Source organism: Mercenaria mercenaria, chromosome 16 (assembly GCF_021730395.1).
Source record: "Mercenaria mercenaria strain notata chromosome 16, MADL_Memer_1, whole genome shotgun sequence".
In the NCBI taxonomy this organism is placed as follows: domain Eukaryota; kingdom Metazoa; phylum Mollusca; class Bivalvia; order Venerida; family Veneridae; genus Mercenaria; species Mercenaria mercenaria.
In genome coordinates this window covers 199,762-221,654 of record NC_069376.1, presented here as the reverse complement: position 1 = coordinate 221,654, position 21,893 = coordinate 199,762, and the positions used below count along the sequence as shown (strand labels likewise).

The following is a 21,893-nucleotide window of genomic DNA, read 5'->3' as shown; positions in this document are numbered from 1 at the left end:
CAGGACAAGTCATATCATTAAGGTAGCGTTTCACACTTAATGAAAATTTATTCAGATACAAAATTCTAAAATGCGTGCATTCTTTTTTGTCATTTAAGAAATAATATAAATCTATATATTTTTTAATGTTTTTAAATCCCTGAACAGATAAAACAATATAATACTGACATTGTGCATACATGCACAAAATATTTAGGTCGCTATATGGAATACAATATTTAACAAATTATCAATAGGCAGTGACTAGGTAGACGGTTCCGGCAACAATGACCCTGACCTATAACCTACACACCAAACAAACAATAGAAAACTGCCTCGTGAACAAGAAAAATGAGCAAACTAAAGCTGTTATAGTCTCTTTGTTCAAAAACACAAAAATTACCAGAAATCATATCAGGTGCCTGCAACCTTGATATTCGAGTCACTGATCCCAAAATCAATGGGTAATTTCCTCAGATCTACCATATCATTATGTAATTCTGAAAGCAAGTAGCTGTCACACTTTATAACTTCCATAAACATTTTCATTCTCTGAGTCAATTCCTTATCACACACAATGATACAAAATGGGTGAAATACCGCTTATTCAGGGCCCAGGGTTCCTAGACATGAAAACCAAAATATGTAGACACTTTTACCGCTTAATAATCATCGAATGCAACTAAGTGTTCTGCAGGGAACAACATTAAAATAACTTTGGTAAAGGGCTATACAAGGCACAGTTACATGAACTTCCGCCAAATGGTCTCAGAGAATATGTCTTTCGAAGAAAAGTTAAGACGGACGGCGACTTACGGTGGTGAGTGATCACAACAGCTTATCCCGAACACTGTGTGTCCAGGTGAGCTTAAAAGGGAGATAATACTAAAGGGAAGCAAGGCAAAATTATGGTTCTTACAATACACTGCAATTCCTCTAGAGCGTAAGTTCTAGTTCTAGACCTAAGGTCAAGTTTAAAACAATAAGTAACCAAGTTTTTGAAACTGATCTAGATTTTTCACACACAAAGACTGACAAAGATTTATCATGTTCATGTAGAAAACATGACTTAGTGACACAGTTTAAAGGCTCGTAATGCCTTTGTTCAAAATATGGCAGCCGCATGTTTTGTTCTGACCATCAAATGTGTCTATTTCTTAATAAATCCTTATTTCAATATTTGTTTCCTCATATATTTGCCAAAGGTTTGAATATCAATGAACATCGTAGAAGATATCATTCAATCAATCATCTAAAATTGTCTCCCTTTATGGTCCTAACTGTGTAAAGTCCATTACTGTGTAAGGGCCGTTTAATTATGCATAACATTTAAATTGACAGCTGCTATATCTATAAAATTAAAAGCCTTATAATGTAACTTTAAGAACTCGGTTAACCCAATTTGAAAATGACCTACATTACAGAGTACAAGCATTCTCGCAAAGTGTTATGGAACGTTGTCTCTACTGTTAATTTGGTTTATCTATAATATATAATCAGGTTTCAAATTTGACCTAAATTTTGTAGATGAAAACATTTTGGAAATGGTTTATGAAGATGAAATAAACAATGCAGCGTCTGGAGATTTAATTATGTTTCCAATTTATTGACCAAAGTCTTAAGATTTATGTAACCATTTAACAATCTTGACCAAGATTTTATCAAGGGTAACGTTTCGACCAAGTTTTATTAAAATTGTACCAAAGTTGTTGACAGCAGACGGGGCAGAAACAGGACGATCACAATAGCTCACTTTGAGCATTTTATGCTCTCAGATGAGCAAATAACGTGTCACTAGTAAAAATGTATCATGCATTCTTTTCATAAGCAAACAATAAAACTAACTCGTAAAACTCAAGACATTCAGACAATATATTTACACAAAGTAACCGCTAAAACGATTATGTCCCTTTAGAAATAGACCTACATATAAGGTGATATTTTGAAGCTAGCAACACCCTAATCCAATTTGTATTCCCCTTATGTTGTAAAATCAACTTTTGTTGATAAAAAAAAGTATTCTCTTGCAACCCTCTATTCGTTTAGTATGGAGAAATAAGTGAAACTTTATAATAATTTAAGCAGAGGTATAAAATTATTCATTCCATTCATTCACTAACTCTAATAATTTTACAATACCAGTAGTCTCTATAGTGGAAAGTTAAGTAAAACAGTATAATTTTTCTTTGGTGATTAAAATTAATATTTCCATGTAGTTTTTCTCACAGTCTTTTGGGTATAATACGATTATTGTCCTGCAAATTTCTTTTGTCCAATGACCGAAACAAGAGGTCATGCTAAGTAAGTTATGACCAAGCAACCGAAAGTATATATCTTTGCTCTAGAAGTATTTGCGGCACATTGTAAATCCAGGTATTGTATGTCGATGTATGCGTAGCATTGCTACATGAAGCACTTCTCTAGTTTGAGGTGTTAGCGTTAATCTTTCATCCGAAGTATAAAGGGAAACTGGACCTGAAAATAACATTGAAAACTATATAAGTAATGTTTGTACTATCATTTGAATGTTCGTCTTACTGCGTATATGTAATCATGTAAAGATTGTAATCAATTTGAAAATATTAGCTTGCATTGCTTCACAAATGCTTTGAACGAGTTTAAGCATAGCTCGCACACGACATTCAAATCCACTGACACGTTTAAGAGTGTTGACATATAACATACGTTATTTATATATCATGTGGGCAATCTTTACGTTGACACAGATCGACTTGCGACACATATATTTGCTGGTATATTTTTGAATTTCGAGCCAGCCGAATGTTTGACATTCGACATTAAAACTTCGTAGAATATCGACCTATCCAGACATTCAACTTTAGTCATTCAATTTTTACATTTCTTCATTTTTTACGTGTTTACGTATCAATTCTTTCTTATTACCCGCTTTTATGGCTGTTACTATAAAAATTCATAGGCAGTAGCATTTTTTAACCATACGATTGCGTAAATCATCTATTTGTATAGCTGTTTCATCTGTTTTCAATATCAAATTGTAAGCCTTAAGGAAGTGTAAACATGAAATTTATCGTCTAGGTGACTAGGTAGTCTATAACATTAGTTAACCGACTGACATGTGTAAATAGAATATTTCATAATGGTGAGAAACAAGACCTTTTTAGTGTGTGAAAACCAGGATTGTAGTTGTGAAAGGCAGAACAAGTTACCTTTTTTACTTGGTAAGAGACCGATGATTAAATTTGAAATGTTGCAAACGGAACTCCTAAAATGATCAATGACTTAAAATAAAACAAGTGTCTTAAAGCATTTTTATAGTGAGAACAGTAGTTTAGAGTGCTAGAGAAACAAGAGGGCCAAGATGGCCCTAGGTCGCTCACCTAAGAAACACTCCATAACAGTGTAAAACATGTTTGACCTAGTGATTTCAAGGAAACAAATATTCTGACCAATTTTCATTAAGATTGGACCAAAAAATTGGTCTCTTGCGATAAAACAAGCATTTTCTTAGATATGACCTAGTTTTTTGACCCTAGATGACCCATGTTCAAACTCGACCTAGATTTTATCAAGGCAATCATTCTGACCAAAATTCATGAAGATCAACTGAAAAATACAGCCTCTATCACATACAGAAGCTTTTTCTTTGATTTGACCAGTGACCTAGTTTTTGACCTCAGATGACCCATATTCAAATTCGACCTAGATTTCATTAAGGCAATCAACCTGACCAAATTTCAATAAAATCAATTGAAAAAAAACAGTCTCTATCGCATACACAAGATTTTTCTTTAATTTGACCTAGTGACTAGTTTTTGACCTCAGATAACCCATATTCAAAATCGACCTAGATTTCATCAAGACAATCATTCTGACCAAATTTCATACAGATCAATTGAAAAATACATCCTCTATTGCATACACAATGTTTTTCTTCGATTTGACCTATGACCTAGTTTTTGACCCCCGATGACCCATTTTCGAACACGGCCTTGATTTTATCAAGTAATCATTCTGGCTAAATTTCATGAAGATCAGTTGAAAAATACAGCCTCTACTGCATACACAAGGTTTTTCTTTGATTTGACCTAGTGACCTAGTTTTTGACCCCAGATGACCTATTTCGAAATTGGTCTAAATTTCATCAAGGTAATCATTCTGACCAAAATTCATGAAGATCAATTGAAAAATACAGCCTCTATCGCATACACAAGGTTTTTACGTGATATGACCTAGTGACCTAGTTTTTGACCCCAGATGACCCATTTTCGAACTCGGCCTAGATTTCATCAAGGTAATCATTCTGACCAAAATTCATGAAGATCAATTGAAAAATACCACCTCTATCGCATACACAAGGTTTTTCTTTGATTTGACCTAGTGACCTAGTTTTTGACCCGGGGATGACCCATTTCCGAACTCGGCCTGATTTCATCAAGGCAATCATTCTGACCAAAATTCATGAAGATCAATTGAAAATACAGCCTCTATCGCATACACAAGGTTTTTTCTTTGATTTGACCTAGTGACCTAGTTTTTTGATCCGAGATGACCCATTTTCGAACTCGGCCTTAGATTTCATCAAGGTTATCATTCTGACCAATATTCATGAAGAAGAATTGAAAATACAGCCTCTATCGCATACACAAGGTTTTTCTTTGATTTGACCTAGTGACCTAGTTTTTGATTCCGAGATGACCCCTTTTCGAATCGGCCTAGATTTCATTCAAGGTTATCATTCTGACCATATTCATGAGATTAATTGAAAAATACCGTCTCTATCGCATACACAAGGTTTTTCTTTGATTTGACCTAGTGACCCAGTTTTTGACCCGAGATGACCCATTTTCGAACTCGGCCTAGATTTCATCAAAGTTATCATTCTGACCAATATTCATGAAGATTAAATGAAAAATACAGCCTCTATCGCATACACAGATTTTTCTTTGATTTGACCTAGTGACCTAGTTTTTGATCCGAGATGACCCATTTTCGAACTCGGCCTAGATTTCATCAAGGTTTCATTCTGACCAATATTCATGAGATTAATTGAAAAATACAGCCTCTATCGCATACACAAGCTAAATGTTGACAGACGACGGACGACAGACGACAGACGACAGACGACGGACGACAGACGCCGGACATCGAGCGATCAGAAAAACTCACCTGAGCATTGCTCAGGTGAGCTAAAAAGACGTGTTTCATCAATGCTTTTCCCCTTGTTATTATGTGACTTTAGAATGAATTTGAAAAATCTGATATTCTAGAAAATTGTAGTAGTTCTGATTTAAGTATGCCCCCTGGTTTTAATTTGTCGGTAGCCCGCGGGCCCCACGGGTGTCTATTCAAAAAAAAAGTGCCTTGCCATGGCAGAATCTTGCCATGGCAAAGTTGCCATAGCCAGTTTTTGCCATGGCAAAAACAACTGAGTTATTGATATGAAACAACATATTTCTATCAATACATTCGTTTGGAAGTAGTTAAAATCACTTTTTAAGAAAAATGGAAAAAAAATTGCCATGGCAATTTTGCCATGGCAAAATCACGAATTTTCTTGCCATGGCAAAATTATTTTGCCATGGCAACACATTTTGCCATGGCAAAAGACCGATTTGCCATGGCAAAACCGCTTTTGCCATGGCAAATGTAATTTTCTCGTACTGATTTACATAAAACTAGTAATGATATCATATCAAAACATACTAACTTTAAAATATGTGGGTTAATATAACAATTTAAGGCAATTTTCATTTTTGTAAAGCGCGTATAAATATGGGCTGAATTTGCCAAATACCGGCGTGGCAAAAAGAAACCGGCGGCTATTTAATGTATTTCAGGTAGCGTTATGTTTGTTTGTAAAGGTCTATAGTTGCGTAACAAGATTTGTACCCAGTTCGAAACAATACGAGGGCTTAACCGAAGTGTTTATATGCGCGGCGTATAACCAATACGTATAGTGAAGATATATTAAACAAGAGTGCCAGAATTTCACAGTATACGCCAGTCACAGCAAATAACTTTAAACTAGCACCTGTATTAGCAAATGGTTCTTTAATTTTGGAAATTACCTAGGATTCAAACCTAAGCAATTTTCAGTGAATCCAACGCCATTACTGTAAAGACACTTGCCGAAAGGAACTATTTATCGAACTTGACGTAGATTTTATAGTAAAACATATTCAGTATAAGTTTGGTTGACCCTAAGCCCAATGAATAGAATATCAAATTCTAACAACCAGGTTAAAGGTTCTGAAAATAGCTGTTTATAGTAATTATAGTACCAACAAAGAGAAGTAAGCCCACAATTCATTTTTGTTTCAGTCCTCAAAAAAGTCCTTATTAGTTTAAATACACCTAATTGGAAGTTACATATTTGTTGCAATTAATTTTCAAGAAATTATAATTTTAAGTTCACAAAAATATCCTTACAAAGTAAACATAGATCAGAATGCACATAAAACTTGGAAGTAACATACATGTTGTACTACATAAAAGTTGTTTCGGTTTTTCCCAATGGCCAGTAGTAAAAAGGATACAAATTAAGTTATTTATAGTAACAACAAAGCGAATTATTCTTAAGAAAATTGTAACTTCACAAAAAAGAAGGGAACTATGTCCTATAGCACAACTGTTTCATTGAGGAAATTATCTTTGACAAACAAAACTGCATGTCAAAGTTATGGCCTAAAATATTATATGACCTTTGACCCCTAAGTTTTACCTTGGCTTGTATTTAAAGATAAGGGACTAACACTTATGCCAAATAAAAAATAAGGTTGCTCAATGCATGTCAAAGTTATGGCATGGATGTAGGACCCCCAAATGTAAAAATGGTCACAAATGTAAAAATGGTAACAAACGTAAAATAATGTTACCGTATATGTAGAAAAATTCTATATATGAAAAACCGAGTTGTTACAAATGTAAAAACGTTGCTGGTGACATATGTAATAAAGAAGTGTCACAAATGTAAAACAAACGTTTAGTCACATATGTTAAAACAGTTTCCAACAAATGTAAAACACAATCTTTGCTATGCTATTTGCTATGAAATAGTTTCGCCTTTTATTTTCTTAATCAAAAGCTATATAGCCGGAGTGTTCTACACAGTGATATGTGTAGTGTGTGCGCGTGTGTGTAGTAATGGATTTGTCCGTCCCTCAGTTTGTATGTTCCTTCTGCATAAAATATAGAAGACAATGCTTCTGGTGGCGAGTACAGGTGAATAGCTTGGGCGGGGGAAGGGGAGGGGGAAGTAATTGCTTGAACATTGAAATATAAGTTGTGGTCCTATATATTTTTAAGCAATCATGTGTGTAACGTCAAATGATTACAATTGCTTGTTACAGTAAGTAACAGTTACAGGAAAACAAACAGCAACAATTAGCAATAGCATTTTTTTATAAGACTAACAATTCAGATACCTTAAGAATGTCGAATAGCCGTAAAATTCATCCTAATATGCAAACAATTGTCCAAATCATATCCTTGTCAAATCAACATCCATGCAAATTGTTCATAAATCCAAATTGAATTTATTATGTCCAATAAATCTTATCTTCAAAGATTCATTTTTAAATCCACAACTTTAATGTAAATTCTTCAAATGTTAAATATCAAAACTTGTTATGTTTTATTATTAAGAAATACAGGAAAGTTTTCAATAAGATCTTTAACTATAGGTTCTGCCCTGTCCTCAGACAGCTTTCTTTTTTAATAATTCATCGATGGTTCCAGAATTTCCATGTATCACTAAAAATAAAAACAATATTCTTGAAAACTCAAGAACAATCCACACTTTAAAAAATGACGTACACCAAATAACAGTATTGTGGTAGAACTTGCTTGAACACCATAGAATATATAGAACCTATTTACATGATACTTCAAAACTCTATAGGTTAATAAACAATGACTAATCAATAAAGTAAAGCCTAAAGGGCGAATGACATATAAATTACAATAGAAAATAGAATTATCAAATAAACAAACCATATCCTTACTTCTTATTGGAAAATTCTTAATATATTCCAACAATGTCTTCAGGTTCTGTATTATATTCCAGCTTCAAAACGATACTTTGGTCATCGGTAAAGACGATGTCCGGAAAGTGCTTGATGATGTTGCCAAGGTAGTTCAAAATAAAATCAGGAATGAAATAAATGAACACAAAAAGGAAGCAGAAACTAGAAAGTTAGAACTGATCAATATCACAAACGACTCTGTTAAGGCTATTGACAGACATAAAGAAGTATCAATGTCTCAACTAGATAAAGCATTAAAATCTGCAAACGATAAAATAGAAAAGCAAACAAAAGAAGCGCTTAAAAAGATACAAGCAGATGTCGATATTGCTAAAAAACTGCTAGACGAGTGTGCTGATAAAGGTGCTAACAAGTTGGAAGTCGAAGCCGAAGCTGGAGTAAAACAGATAGAGGAATCTGCTGATAAAGGGGTTGATAAGTTAGAAGTCGAAGTCCATGCTGGTGTTAAACAGATAGAAGAATCTGCTGATAAAGGGGTTATCAAGTTGGAAGTTGGAGCCAAAGCTGGAGTAAAACAGATAGAAGAATCTGCTGATAAAGGAGTTAGCAAGTTAGAAGTTGAAGTCGAAACTGGTGTGAAACAGATAAAAGAATCTGCTGATAAAGGGGTCAGCAAGTTAGAAGTCGAAGCCCAAACTGGTGTTAAACAGATAGAGGAATCTGCTGATAAAGGGGTTATCAAGTTGGAAGTTGGAGCCGAAGCTGGAGTAAAACAGATAGAAGAATCTGCTGATAAAGGAGTTAGCAAGTTAGAAGTTGAAGTCGAAACTGGTGTGAAAAAGATAAAAGAATCTGCTGATAAAGGAGTTAGCAAGTTAGAAGTCGAAACCCAAACTGGTGTGAAACAGATAGAAGAATCTGCTGATAAAGGGGTCAGCAAGTTAGAAGTCGAAGTCCAAACTGGTGTTAATCAGATAGAAGAATCTGCTGATAAAGGGGTTATCAAGTTGGAAGTTGGAGCCGAAGCTGGAGTAAAACAGATAGAAGAATCTGCTGATAAAGGAGTTAACAAGTTAGAAGTTGAAGTCGAAACTGGTGTGAAACAGATAAAAGAATTTGCTGATAAAGGAGTTAGCAAGTTAGAAGTCGAAGCCCAAACTGGTGTGAAACAGATAGAAGAATCTGCTGATAAAGGGGTCAGCAAGTTAGAAGTCGAAGCCCAAACTGGTGTTAAACAGATAGAAGAATCTGCTGATAAAGGGGTTAGCAAGTTAGAAGTCGAAGTTGAAACTGGTGTGAAACAAATAGAAGAATCTGCTGATAAAGGAATTAGCAAGTTAGAGGTCGAAGTCAAAACTGGTGTGAAACAGATAGAAGTATCTGCTGTTAAATGGGTTAGCAACTTAGAAGTCGAAGCCCAAACTGGTGTTAAACAGGTAGAAGAATCTGCTGATAAATGCGTTATCAAGTTGGAAGTTGGAGCCGAGGCTGGAGTAAAACAGATAGAGGAATCTGCTGATAAAGGGGTTGATAAGTTAGAAGTCGAAGTCCATGCTGGTGTTAAACAGATAGAAGAATCTGCTGATAAAGGGGTTATCAAGTTGGAAGTTGGAGCCAAAGCTGGAGTAAAACAGATAGAAGAATCTGCTGATAAAGGAGTTAGCAAGTTAGAAGTTGAAGTCGAAACTGGTGTGAAACAGATAAAAGAATCTGCTGATAAAGGGGTCAGCAAGTTAGAAGTCGAAGCCCAAACTGGTGTTAAACAGATAGAGGAATCTGCTAAGATTTCTGAAAAAGCGTATAAAGCATTAAAGCAGATTGAGGATTTAACGACAGCAAACAAAGAAGATAAATACAACAAGCTTAAAGAAGGTTAGTGTATTTCTATTGAACGTTATTTCGGCTTTTTTATATTTTATGCAGAACAATAAAAGCTTATGTGTCACTTATAAGATTTTCGTTGGCAACATTGTTTTTTTTCGGCTATTCTTATAGGAGCTGCCTTGAATGTTTAAATGGATGCTATATATATGCACTTAAAATGAAAAGACTTTTCACAAGATGGAAGTCTATAGATCAAATAAATAAAACGGTTTCACATACCTTTCCAACTACATTTAATTACAGGGTGTTTCTTAATATTTGTCCCCATTTCATACATTGATATTTTCTATACAAATTTGTATGAAACAATTTGAATTTCATATTTTATTGTACAGTGTTTAAAGTTGTGTTTGATGTAAAATACATGTGTAATACCTTTCAGACATTGAATACATTCCACACCTTAGCTACTGTCAATTTTGCAGAACATGCTCTAGATGACACCTATTATTGGCAATTACGACATCAAGTCTACGTTGAAAATTTTTTATCACAGTGGTGCATGTGTCCCTACTTATTGCACAGATTTCTCTCTTGATTGCGACCTTATGTTCATCAGTTGTTCTTGGTGTAGGTTTATAGGCCCTGCCTTTAAGATAACCCCATAAGAAAAAATGTAGGGGGCTAAGGTCGGGAGAGTAGGGTGGCTATTCATAATCAGTCTTGAATGAAATAAAGTTCCGCCCAAAGAATTTTTTGTAACCACTCAATCACATTACCGGCTGTATGAAGAGTTGCCCCAATTTGCTGAAACCAAATAGTGTCTAGACTGATATCTTTCTTTCGTAATGCTAGCACAAATCTACTTCTCAGGACTTTTAAGTAACGGTCCTTATTCACTGTCTCAACATCTCCTTCGTTATCTTCTAAATAGAATGAACCAATAATACGATTTACATTTAATGCAGTCCACACTGTTACCTTCTCAGCATGCAAAGCATTCTCAATATAAAGATCAGGTTTTTCAGTTCCCCAAAACCTACAGTTTTTCTTGTTAACCTGGGCATTTAGGTAGAAGTGTGCCTCGTCTGAAAACAATATGGCTATTCTCAATTATCCAACTGGCAAATGAATATCTACTTGTAATGTCTGTAAGTTTTAAATGCTGCATGTACAAGGGTTCAGTTTTAAATCATATTTCAGCATTCTAAAGACACTTGTAGAACTTGCAGAATTAATAATATCACCGAATACCTAACGAACAGACTTTTGTGGAGTTTCACGAATGACAGTCTTAACTTGTTCAATGAGTTACTTAATATTTGCCTACCGGTTTCGTTTATTACTAATCAGGGCAAATAATACAATATGGCGTCATAAAATGTTTAATTTACTTTAAGAAAATCTTAGCGAGCGTGTAAAATAATTTTGTAATTTTACGATATATTTACGAACGAAAAAGAATTCGTTTGTGACTTTTCTATTAAGATTTATAATTTTACGATGAATATATATTATTCAGTAAACCTATTTTTACAAATTAAAAATAATTAATAACGCCTAGTATTTCTAGATAGTAAAGGTTTACATTTATAATGATTTATAAATTTTCAATCAAGTCTTGATGTTTTATACATGAAAATTGCAACTATGCGTTAAACATTTTCTTTCTCACATACAGCAATGCAAATGTTCATCCAGTTAGGTAAAGGGTCCCAGTTTTCAGTGCGTCGTTCTTCTAAACATATCTGTTGCATTTGGTTTGAAATAATTCTTGTAAAGGTTTTCAGTATTCGAAATACAGATGTTAGTTTTTCATCAACCGATGTTCGATCGCAAAATGCACTTATGCTGCTTTTTTTTTTGGATACATTTAAGCGTTTCTTACAAAATAGACATAAACGGACTTTGAATATTATTTTATATTTGCCTTATATGAATAATTTAATCAATTTTGAGGTACTGAACATATGGTCGAAAAGTCATCATTGGACATTTTTAGCTGTTTGTCCACTTTGAATATAAGTAATGATTCTTGTGTATCTCTTTCAGAATTCGTTGACTTCTTAAGACGTTTTTCATTTTCATTTTTTCTTCTTTTCTCACAAATGTACATGTACGTTTCATTAACTATTTTTCTTTGAATTCATTTCTTTGCCAACCCAATGATGAATTGAGATGCAATATCATTAAATGTTTGCTATGAAATAAACAGAAACAATTATAAAAAAGCAGGATAGAGCAAAAATATCTTGCTAAGAAACTGTTTGCCGCGTTTTAAGATACGTTCGATTTGTCAAAACATGACAACCTGATTGCAAGGCCACACTTCTCAATTACGAACATTCTAACCTGCAAAATGCAATATAAGGGGCATAAGTCTGTTTGATTCTGAGTTATTTGAAGGGTAGTTATAGCTTCCCCTTTTGTACCATTTTACAAAAGATAAAAGAGGTAGGATGTTTGTATGTGTATGCCCAATCGGAAGCTAACGAGAGGATTAGCGGCAATGTTTATAACAAACTAAATATGTTTGACATTCATTGTTTAAGAATGTTAAAAATTAATAATGATGAATAAATTACCACAGAGTGTCAGTTACCCCGCACACTTAAAATGTTTTATTTTGAAACTACGTACTTCTGAGTATTTCTATGTTTTCAGCTCTTATGTTTGATTTGTAATACCTATTTTTCCGTTTCCATTGTTAAGTACAGCTTCGTTATTATACACTAACACAACGACCTAAAACGGTTCATGTTTTAGTAGATATAATATGTATATTTTGAACAAATCAATGTGACCTTGTGAACGAACATCGTGGTCTATATGCCTAAATGTAGAAATCAAAGGCATTGAGTCATACTAAATATATTCCGAAGGCCATGATGTCAGACAGTGCTTAAACGTTTGCTTGTATGTCAGAGAGCTTGAAAATTATTTTGTAGTCAACACATGTCAGAGAAACATTAAGCAGAAAGGCACAGAATGAAATTCCATTCACAAACGAGTACCATTGCACGGAGGATAGTGGGAGCAGATAATAGATCTCACACAAAAAAAGCGCTAAATAAAAATTTAGGATGCTCCCTTATTACCATGGAAACATGCTGAACAACAGACAGCTAACTCAGGTGTCACCAAGCGTTTAAATGACATAGACCCAACGCCACCGCAACCTCTCAACCGCGGTCGGATACTGACGTAATTTCCGTATAACACCATTGCCTTAGACTTTGGAAACGCAGTCAGGTTTGAAGAAAATTCGGGCAAAATTACTATCTAGGCTTCTTGACCATTTCTGAAAACGGTGGAGAATGGAGTATTTAAAGGTGCAAAATAAAGACAAATGAATAGACATAAATCTTAAAAAAAGACTACACATTTTGAAATATAGTACTAAACATTATGATAGCCGTGCAATTTTCCCTTGAAATCAACACATGTACAGAGAAACAAATGATTGTTTTTGTATTTTCTTAGACTGACATGTGGGGTCATTTTGTCCTACTTTCGTGTTTATCGCTTTTCCGTAATCGGTCGGAAATTCTTCGGGATCACGTGATTTTAAAATTGTTTCAAACGAATATCCATTTAAGACGCGCAACAAAATAATTGTATTTCCATGATGGTAATTATGCACGACTTGCACGAAAAATATGAGATGTACAAAATCTAAATTTAAAATTGACAGTGACATATATTAGGCCAAGACAATGTGTTTAATGTCTAAAATCTTATTAAATTAATGTAGCTATGTGTACATAAATAAGTGTATTTAGGTAAATTTCAATCATACTTTGTTTCTGCAGTGTAAGACAGTTACTCATTTATATTCTTAAAATTATACTGAAAAGAGATTAACCGAAAAAGTTTACAGACGAAGTTGTAAAAACACTTTTATTCGGGAAGGGCCTGAATTGTCCTTATGAAAACTTGTAGTATAGCTGTATATTACCTGTATTATAAGAATGATTTTCATGAAGTTTTTGTGAGTTACAAAATTGTTGAATTCCATGTGCTAAGTTTGTAACAATCACGTTATCGTTTGGGCATATGATATATTTTGCATCTATTTATAAATTAAGGTAGTTCTGCACTTTTCGATCGATTTTTTTTCTACAATGTAGAATTTGATTAAACTCTGATTTTTCAAAACTTCAGAATATACCTAGAAAATTCAGCAAATAAAAAAGATAGGGTCGTGTGCTTGATTTTTTGTTAGACCGATTTGAAAAAATTAAATCTCACGCAATTTTTCATTATGGAAGTCTATGGGAAAATCATAACATTCATAACATTTTCGCGAATAGAAATATTTCTAAAATGTAGAATTTAATGAAACTTCCCATAGTTGTAAATAAACATAATACCTATAATGTGGTGAAATAAAATGTATAGGTCCGTGTGCTTGATTTTGAGATATTTGAAGATGATTAAAGTGAACCGCCCTTTTCACGCTAATTTTAAGACATTATTTTGAATTTTTAACGTGTCAGATATTTTAATATCATATTTTAACTTTAGAAAGACAGTAACAGTGCCATTGTAATAAATTTACTGATAGGTTGCTATTCATTTATAAAATGAGTTTCATTTCCGTACGTCGAATCCAGGCTTTATTCCACGTTTTCCGGATAAATGACGCTACGCCATCACTTCCGGTTTATCAAACGTGCAGAACTACCTTAAAGCCTCGTTTCGGAGGATTCTTCCAAAAAAGTCCGAAGATGCTCGACGGGTTTGTAAGCAGTCGGAAAGCATACTTTCGGTTTGACATAGGCAACATTTTTTGTTTATTTGTTAGTTATTCTTGAACATATTCATGACTATTTGGTCAGAATCGATGCAGTGGGCCATATTTTCAGTAAATAGGAAGTCTCAGCTACAAACTCAGGTTTTCATATAATACTCGTTCGGGTTTTAGTAATGGACCTTTAACAGCACAGTGTGAAAGTCACCTTAACTTTCACTGAAAAGCATAAAATAAAAACGAAAGATTCTAATTAATTCCAACTTACTAGGATGTCATTGTGACAATGAAAAGTAAGTACACATGTAGTAGATTCAGTGTGGGGAAACACGTGACTTAAATAGGCAGCTTACACGGAAAAATGGCCGATCATTTCTCCGATTCGCATGGAAAATCCAGGTATTTCTATTGGTAAACCTTTGTTTTAGATGTTCTAATATATCCTATCATATGCCCCTTACCTTCCGATTTCCTCCGGTACCCATACTTTATTCCTTTCACCTTTATTTTCCGAGAACACTTGGGAAGTTTGAATACATTCGCAGTTTTTGGGATGACGGTATCCACGGACCGACACAATTTTGTCCAGAAAATACAAATTACTGAACTAAATGACAGTACAATTACATGAAAAGTTAACCGAGTACCCTGTTCAACATAAACATGTAACGAACTGGCAAAAAGCAAAGCTGCCTAAAAGAGAATGTCGAAATCTACGAAATGGCGCTGAACACGTACACAGTTTTCAAAGGTGCTGTGCACGTACAGGATCAACTATTCTATTTTATATTATAGAAATACTTAAGTTGCCGCGAGGTTTTTGTATTTACACACACTATATGGTTGTTTTTCGTTATTTATAGCCTAATATTGTGACGTCTCAGCTTTAACTTAGTACGTCACCATTGTTTTACGTACCGATGCCAGATAATACTTTTTTTGGAAATCACAAAGATTTAGGCTAAGTCTGTGGGTAGATTATAGCACAAAATATGATTGTTTTGTTTAAACACAACAGAGAATATTGACAGAAGACTCTGATTTACTCACTCGGCCATAGCTGTGTAAAAGAATGTACTGGAAACCATTTGAATACACAACGCTATTTATCATATAAAGTGAATTTACTATGCCTTCTAGTTGTGAATAAGGAAACCGATTTGTTAGATTTATTTTCTTTTGCATAGGCGCTCCTTGCCCGAATCAGATGTGTTTTAATTGGCACATTAGTTATCTAGGAGTTCGGTGGCATGCTCCGCCGGAAAATTGTTTGGTAAACATGCGCCCTGTACTACATTCTGGGCACATCTGAGCACCTCGCCAGCAACACATTATTGTCAATGTATTTTTATACATTTATTTTGACTTTTTTCCAGCATTTGAAATTGTGATCAGATGCCGATACTGACCTATTTCACTCACAGTTTCCCGTAGAACGACTTAGAGACACTAAAAAATAACAATGCAAAATAGGAAGAACTGATTTTTATTTGTCCTGGCCATTTCCACAACTCTGTTATATTTGAAAATACATCCTGAACTACACTTTGAGAAACAAGTGTTTTACATTTGATTTCTCACACTTAAAAATACTACACCATGCACAAAATAGTTCCAATAATTGTCTTGACTTTTAGCTATTCAAATTTTGCCATGGGGTTCAGTTTGAGTAGTTATATCTATTTATTATCATTTCTAATAACCGCTACAATATGTTATTCGCATTTAACAATTTTTGGTAACTGTGTCTGATAGAGAGAGAAAATGTCTATTCCGTTTCTGTTACATTTATAAATTCGTAAAGAGCAGGCTTTGGGTCAGAAAAGGTCCATATTCTGCATTTCTGTGAAGCGAGTGCATTGATGACGTGGTCTACATCAATGCAGACATCCTTGTGAATGTGTATCAGAGCTAGTAAAGCATTTTATTACTCGTCATTGTTGAACGAAGGTAGTTTTTGAATGCGTTTCATTGCACTGAATGAGCGTTCGCAAAATGCAGATGTTGGAGGCATGGTCAGAAGCACAAACAGAATAGTGTTTACACACGGATACAAGACCTTGCTGGGAGGTAGAAGAGTGGTCTGAAGTCTGTGGTTTTAGACTGACAATATTCCAGTTTACTTTCTACTTTGTTATCTCATTTTTAAATATCTGACATTTGCCGTGAAGATCTGGTGCATATGCGGTGTAAACAGGCACCGGCACTTTTGACTTTCCGGCGACAAAACGGTCTTCATTTTGTAGAATGTGAGTTATCTATCACAAAAGCAATCTTTAAGTGCAGTGTGGCGGCTGTAAAAAGTCTCCCAATACTTGGATTCAGTGTTTTATATTTTCTGGTCCTTTGGGATCATGGAGTACATTCAACATAATATTATGTGTAATAGAGTTCCGCTAAAGCCGGTGCTAGGGAGGCACATTTCATTACCTCTCATGAACAGACTCACTAAAACCGAGTCTGCTATTATTCTTCTTGGTTGCATTCTTTGCTTCCAAAGGATCTTTTTACAGATTCTATTGCCATTTCTAGACAAAATGGTCGACAAATACATTGTATACCGTAAACTGCCAATAATCCAAGACAAATTCTGCATCATGGTTGTCTCTATGCATTTGACTTCCAACACACCTTGGTTTAGATGTTTTAGTGCCGAAGTCTCTGATCATACGCATTGCCTTTTCGTACCGGGCAAGCCACACTGCCCAGTCATTCCGCTAATTCGAGGAAACGTGTATCTTTGTCTCTGTAACGGCATTTAGAAAGTCCATATCTTCCTTCTGCAAAAGGCTCGTCAGCGCTACGATGATACTTAACAAATTTTCAGATACAAGGGAAATGATAAAGTCAAATCTAAGATCTGCAGCAAAATACTGGCCTGCCTTTTCATCTCCATCTTCACGCAGTGTTTCCAGAGCATGGATTACCACTGGAAACGTGCTCTTGAACGTGCAGAGGGCATCAGTTCGTTTTGACCACCGAGTCTCAGAAGGGTTCACATTTTAGTACGTTGCTCCATCTCGTCCATTGAAACTGCATCCCTTGCCAGTTCCTCGGTAACGCTACCGATCGTTTGCTGAGTAATCGAACAGAAAGCTTATCTTGCACAGTTGGCATCATGGTTCGGACACATGGGATTTTAGAGCTGTGTACTAAGGCTAAATTCAAACAACGAGCCTTGCAATGTATATCATTTGCATGTGGAGATCGTTCTTTTATAAGCGTTTGCACACTACGGTATTTTTATGTATTAATGCCCCATCATAGCACTGTGCCCTTAACTTTAAAATACCTAGATCAGCTTCTTGCAAGAAATCCAAGGTATTTCGATTAACTTTAGCACATTTGATCGATCTGCACACAATAAATTCTATAGGAACTCTTTACAGAGGCACATGCATCATCAGTAGGCCTAATCCTAACGCATAGCGAGAGTTGTGTCTTGGTTGATTTGTCAGTTGCTTCGTCAACAATGGTGGCAAAGAAAGAAGCATTTATACAGTCCGCTTACACTTTTTCTTTTATTTGTTTAGAGCAAATTCCTATTATTTCATTTTTTTAATGTCAGGAGTTTGAATTAGATCTCTATATGTGCATTGTCAGGAGATGTGTTTTTTTTATTTATACTGTGCATGGCCCAAGTGCTCGCTTAAAATATCACCATCCTGTGCAAATGTGTGAACATTGTCATGAAATTATTAACCTCTTCCGTATGGTCGTGCATTGCTATATTCTGCTCCGTACAAACAGCAGTGACCTTTATTATTTCCCCAAGTATGTGTCTATTTCTTTGTACTGAATTCTTTGTTGATTCAGATATTTTCTTGTTGATCGAATCATTTTTTCCTGTCTTGATAGTCGCATAATTTCCACCTAGGACCGACGCATTTTGGTGACAGGATTTTTATAACTTCTTTAGAGCCAGATGGAAAATTCTTCGAATCTGTCACTGGTAGTTCTAATATGAAGGTTTTCTCCCTACCGCCAATGCGCCAAAACAATACGTAGTTAGCACAATGTACTTCGTCTTTTGCGATAGATCTATAAACAAAGCCACTTGTACCCGGACAGCCATTTTGCACTGAACGTTCGCTGTTTATCACCAAACATTCTGAAAATATGTAAATAAAAACATGAGTTTCATATAGAAAACTACAGAAACTAGGAAATATATGTAACACCCATCATCCCGTACACCCTCGTATTTTATTGCATATTTGGCATTTTCGGGGATTTTTTTTACTCATATTTGAAGAAAACGCGTAGGCACGTGTCTAAAGTGCCTATAGGAAGCTACGTCAGTGTCTCCGAGACGTCATATAACAGTATGTAATTAGATTTCGTAGCGTCATCAAGTGTAATCGTTGATATTACACTAAATACCGCGTTTATGTAATAAAATTGGGTAGAAATGCAGTCAACCTATAGAGACATTGTAAAAAGGTTTTTTTTTTTTTTTCATTTGTGTGTTCTTTCATGGACGTTCAGAATTAGATTATCCGGACAAATAGACCATGTCTGCTTCAGTGCCGTTCAGGCATGGACTTTCGTAGATCCTGTTTTTCAGAAAATGCGATTTTATCCTTTGACACAATTATATAACGTAAACAAACTTTAACTGTATTCACTTTTCTCAAATTAAAGCTTACATATATATTGCATGTATAGAAATACAAATACAATTTATAAAAATAGTACTTACAAACAGATCTACAACCACTTTATCATTTATACGAATGTCATTCCGTAAAGTGAACCAAAACATTGAACATAAAATGAAGTACACAGTAGCAGCAAAAGCACTTCTTAAAGTAATATTTACACATCTGTTTAGTATAAATACATTTGTGTATGTATAAACAAGTTTAAATACAGAAGCCTCGTGGCAACAAGTATTTCTATAGTATAAAATGGAGCAGTTGTTCCTGTTCGTGCACAGCGCCTTTGAAGACTGTGTACGTGTTCAGCGCCATTTCATAGATTTCGACATTCTCTTTTTAGCAGCTTTGTTTTTTGCCAGTTCTTTACATGTTTATGATGGACTAGATATTTGGTCAACTTTTCGTGTGATTGTACTGTCATTCACTTCAGTAATTTGTATTTTTTTGACAAAATTTAGCCGATCCGTGGATACTGTCATCCCAAAAACTGCGAATGTATTCAAACTTCCCGAGTGTTCTCGGAAAATATAGGTGAAGGGAACAAAGTATGGGTACCGGAGGAAATCGGAAGATAAGGGGCATATGATAGGATATATTAGAACATCTAAAACAAATGTTTATAAACAGAAATACCTTGATTTTCCTGCCGAAACGGAGAAATTATCGGCCATTTTTCCGTGTAATCTGCCATTGTAAGTCACGTGATTCCCCACACTGAGATTTCCACGAAAATTCTTAAGCAATTTGATAAAATTGTGCTTAAAAGAAAAGCAAGTTGTATTATTTCATTCTTCTATTGAAAACCTGGAATGCGAGAAATATATATTTTTTTATTTTATCACTCCTCGGATGGATATTTTGTGGAAACATTGAAGATCCCTTTAGTATTTTTCCATTGTTAAACGCACTTCCTTTCATAATAGGAATTTGTCAGGATACGGAAGGCAGTTTATCAAAGATTTTTAGCATGTTTGAAAATACTGTAAGTTTATTTATTTGCGTGCTGCTTTATATAAGAAAAATACATTCAAACATAGTCATGAATGATACAAGGCTTAGAAGGCAATCAGAGGACAGCAATATATTAAATCTACTAAACTATTTAAAAGGAAATTTAAAAAGTGATATTAATCTCCCAAACAATTTAACGAGATGATTTCGCGCTTAAAGTCATTCTTGATGTCTCAGTGTTGTTATATATTAACTGATTCCTTGGAATCATTGAGCATTTATTTGCACGGCTGTAGACTTAAATGCGCGGCTCTGGGGCTGCGTTTTTTGATGCTCTGTGCTTCAAAGAAATCTATCCTTACCTATTAACTTTGATAGGTAAAGTTTACAAATTTGATTGACAGTGTCAGACCCAATTTTGGTGAGTTTACAGCAATTGATCTTTTCGTATAGGTTGCTGATTGGTTCAATTTCCTGTCGCGTGCTCTCCAGTTTTTATCGTTGAAAAATATCGTAAGTGTTTCATATACGAAATAGACATTTGCGAATTAAGAACACGTCACGGCTGAGATAGTTAAGCATTATTGCAATACACAATCGGTATTAAAAATTGTGTTTCCAATACATGGGCTCAGTAGATAAATCCTAATAAGAAACAAGTCAAATGGTTTACCGCGGCCAGAAATTTGTACAAACCGGACAGAAGTTGCGAAGTTGTCATTTGTGCAGGAAAGAAGCGTTTACCATAATGTCCAGTACTAGACAGGTATAGTGACCATGCACGGACACAGCCAATTTTCTCAGAGGGGGTCCGATCCCCTGCCCCCCCTCCCACACCCTGGAAATTTTGAAATTTAGCACTTCATTTTTTGCATTCTGGGACAGTTTTATGGACTAACCTGTTATATTTGGGAAAAGGATAAAATCAAGCTTTCTTGAAGGTAAAATTCTTAGTTTCTTTTAGATAAAAAATATGAATTATGTCGGGGTCGTATGTAGTAGCAGCCGCATATACTTTACATGCAGTCCTAATGTTGCCTTTTTCGAAAAACATTTCTTTCCTTCGTGTCTTCTTTCCTTTAATAAGATTTTCCAGAGGGGGTCCGGACCGCCGCCCCCCTCCCACCCCACACCTCTGGATCCGCGCATGGTGACATATCATGCTTTCTGTTTATGCAGGTAAACTTGTGTTTGGTTAAATTTCAACAGAGCACAATTGTTTGAACAGTGTACAAACTCATTACTGTTTTTTCAGGCAAGGGTGGAAAAAAGTGGTAGACAATGAAAGCAGTAACATTTTTATTAAAAAAAAATAAACAATGAGACAAACATTTCCAACATCTTTGGACGGTTCAAAAATCCCATGTTAAACATACGATAAAGCCCTAACGCGTGAAAATGTTCCGAATGTAAATCGGGTGAAGTAAGCGCTCTATGTATAACAGTTAGATTATGCGTCTAGATTGATTAAACTGGGCGAGTCTACTTACTTATTACTTGAGGATGAAAAAACATGTTTTTTAAATGTTGCTCTTAAACAAGGGTGGCGGTTGAACTACTAAAAGTACAACAAAAGTTAATTCACAACAAATTGTACGGTATGTTTTATAATCAGTAGAAGCTAGTCGTATTTACGCTTATGAGGCCTGTTTCACCCACAAGTAAAGAATTCACAGGTCCATCATGAAATATTTTCCCCAGCGCGCATATACTTGTATACAGCAGAACTCCTTGCCATCAAAAATGCTATGTGCTAGA

At 35.0% G+C, this 21,893-nt stretch overlaps 2 protein-coding genes across 2 annotated transcripts in view; one reads left to right on the top strand and one right to left on the bottom strand.

Moving 5' to 3' along the window:
* LOC128549804 (myosin-3-like) overlaps nt 1-9,823 on the top strand; it is a 34,531-nt gene extending 24,708 nt beyond the window's left edge. The window contains exon 2 of the mRNA XM_053527451.1: nt 8,027-9,823. Within this exon, the coding sequence (XP_053383426.1) occupies nt 8,027-9,823 (1,797 nt within the window). The remainder of the gene's footprint in view (nt 1-8,026) is intronic.
* LOC123539751 (uncharacterized) overlaps nt 1-21,893 on the bottom strand; it is a 182,896-nt gene that overhangs the window by 92,090 nt on the left and 68,913 nt on the right. The window lies entirely within an intron of this gene.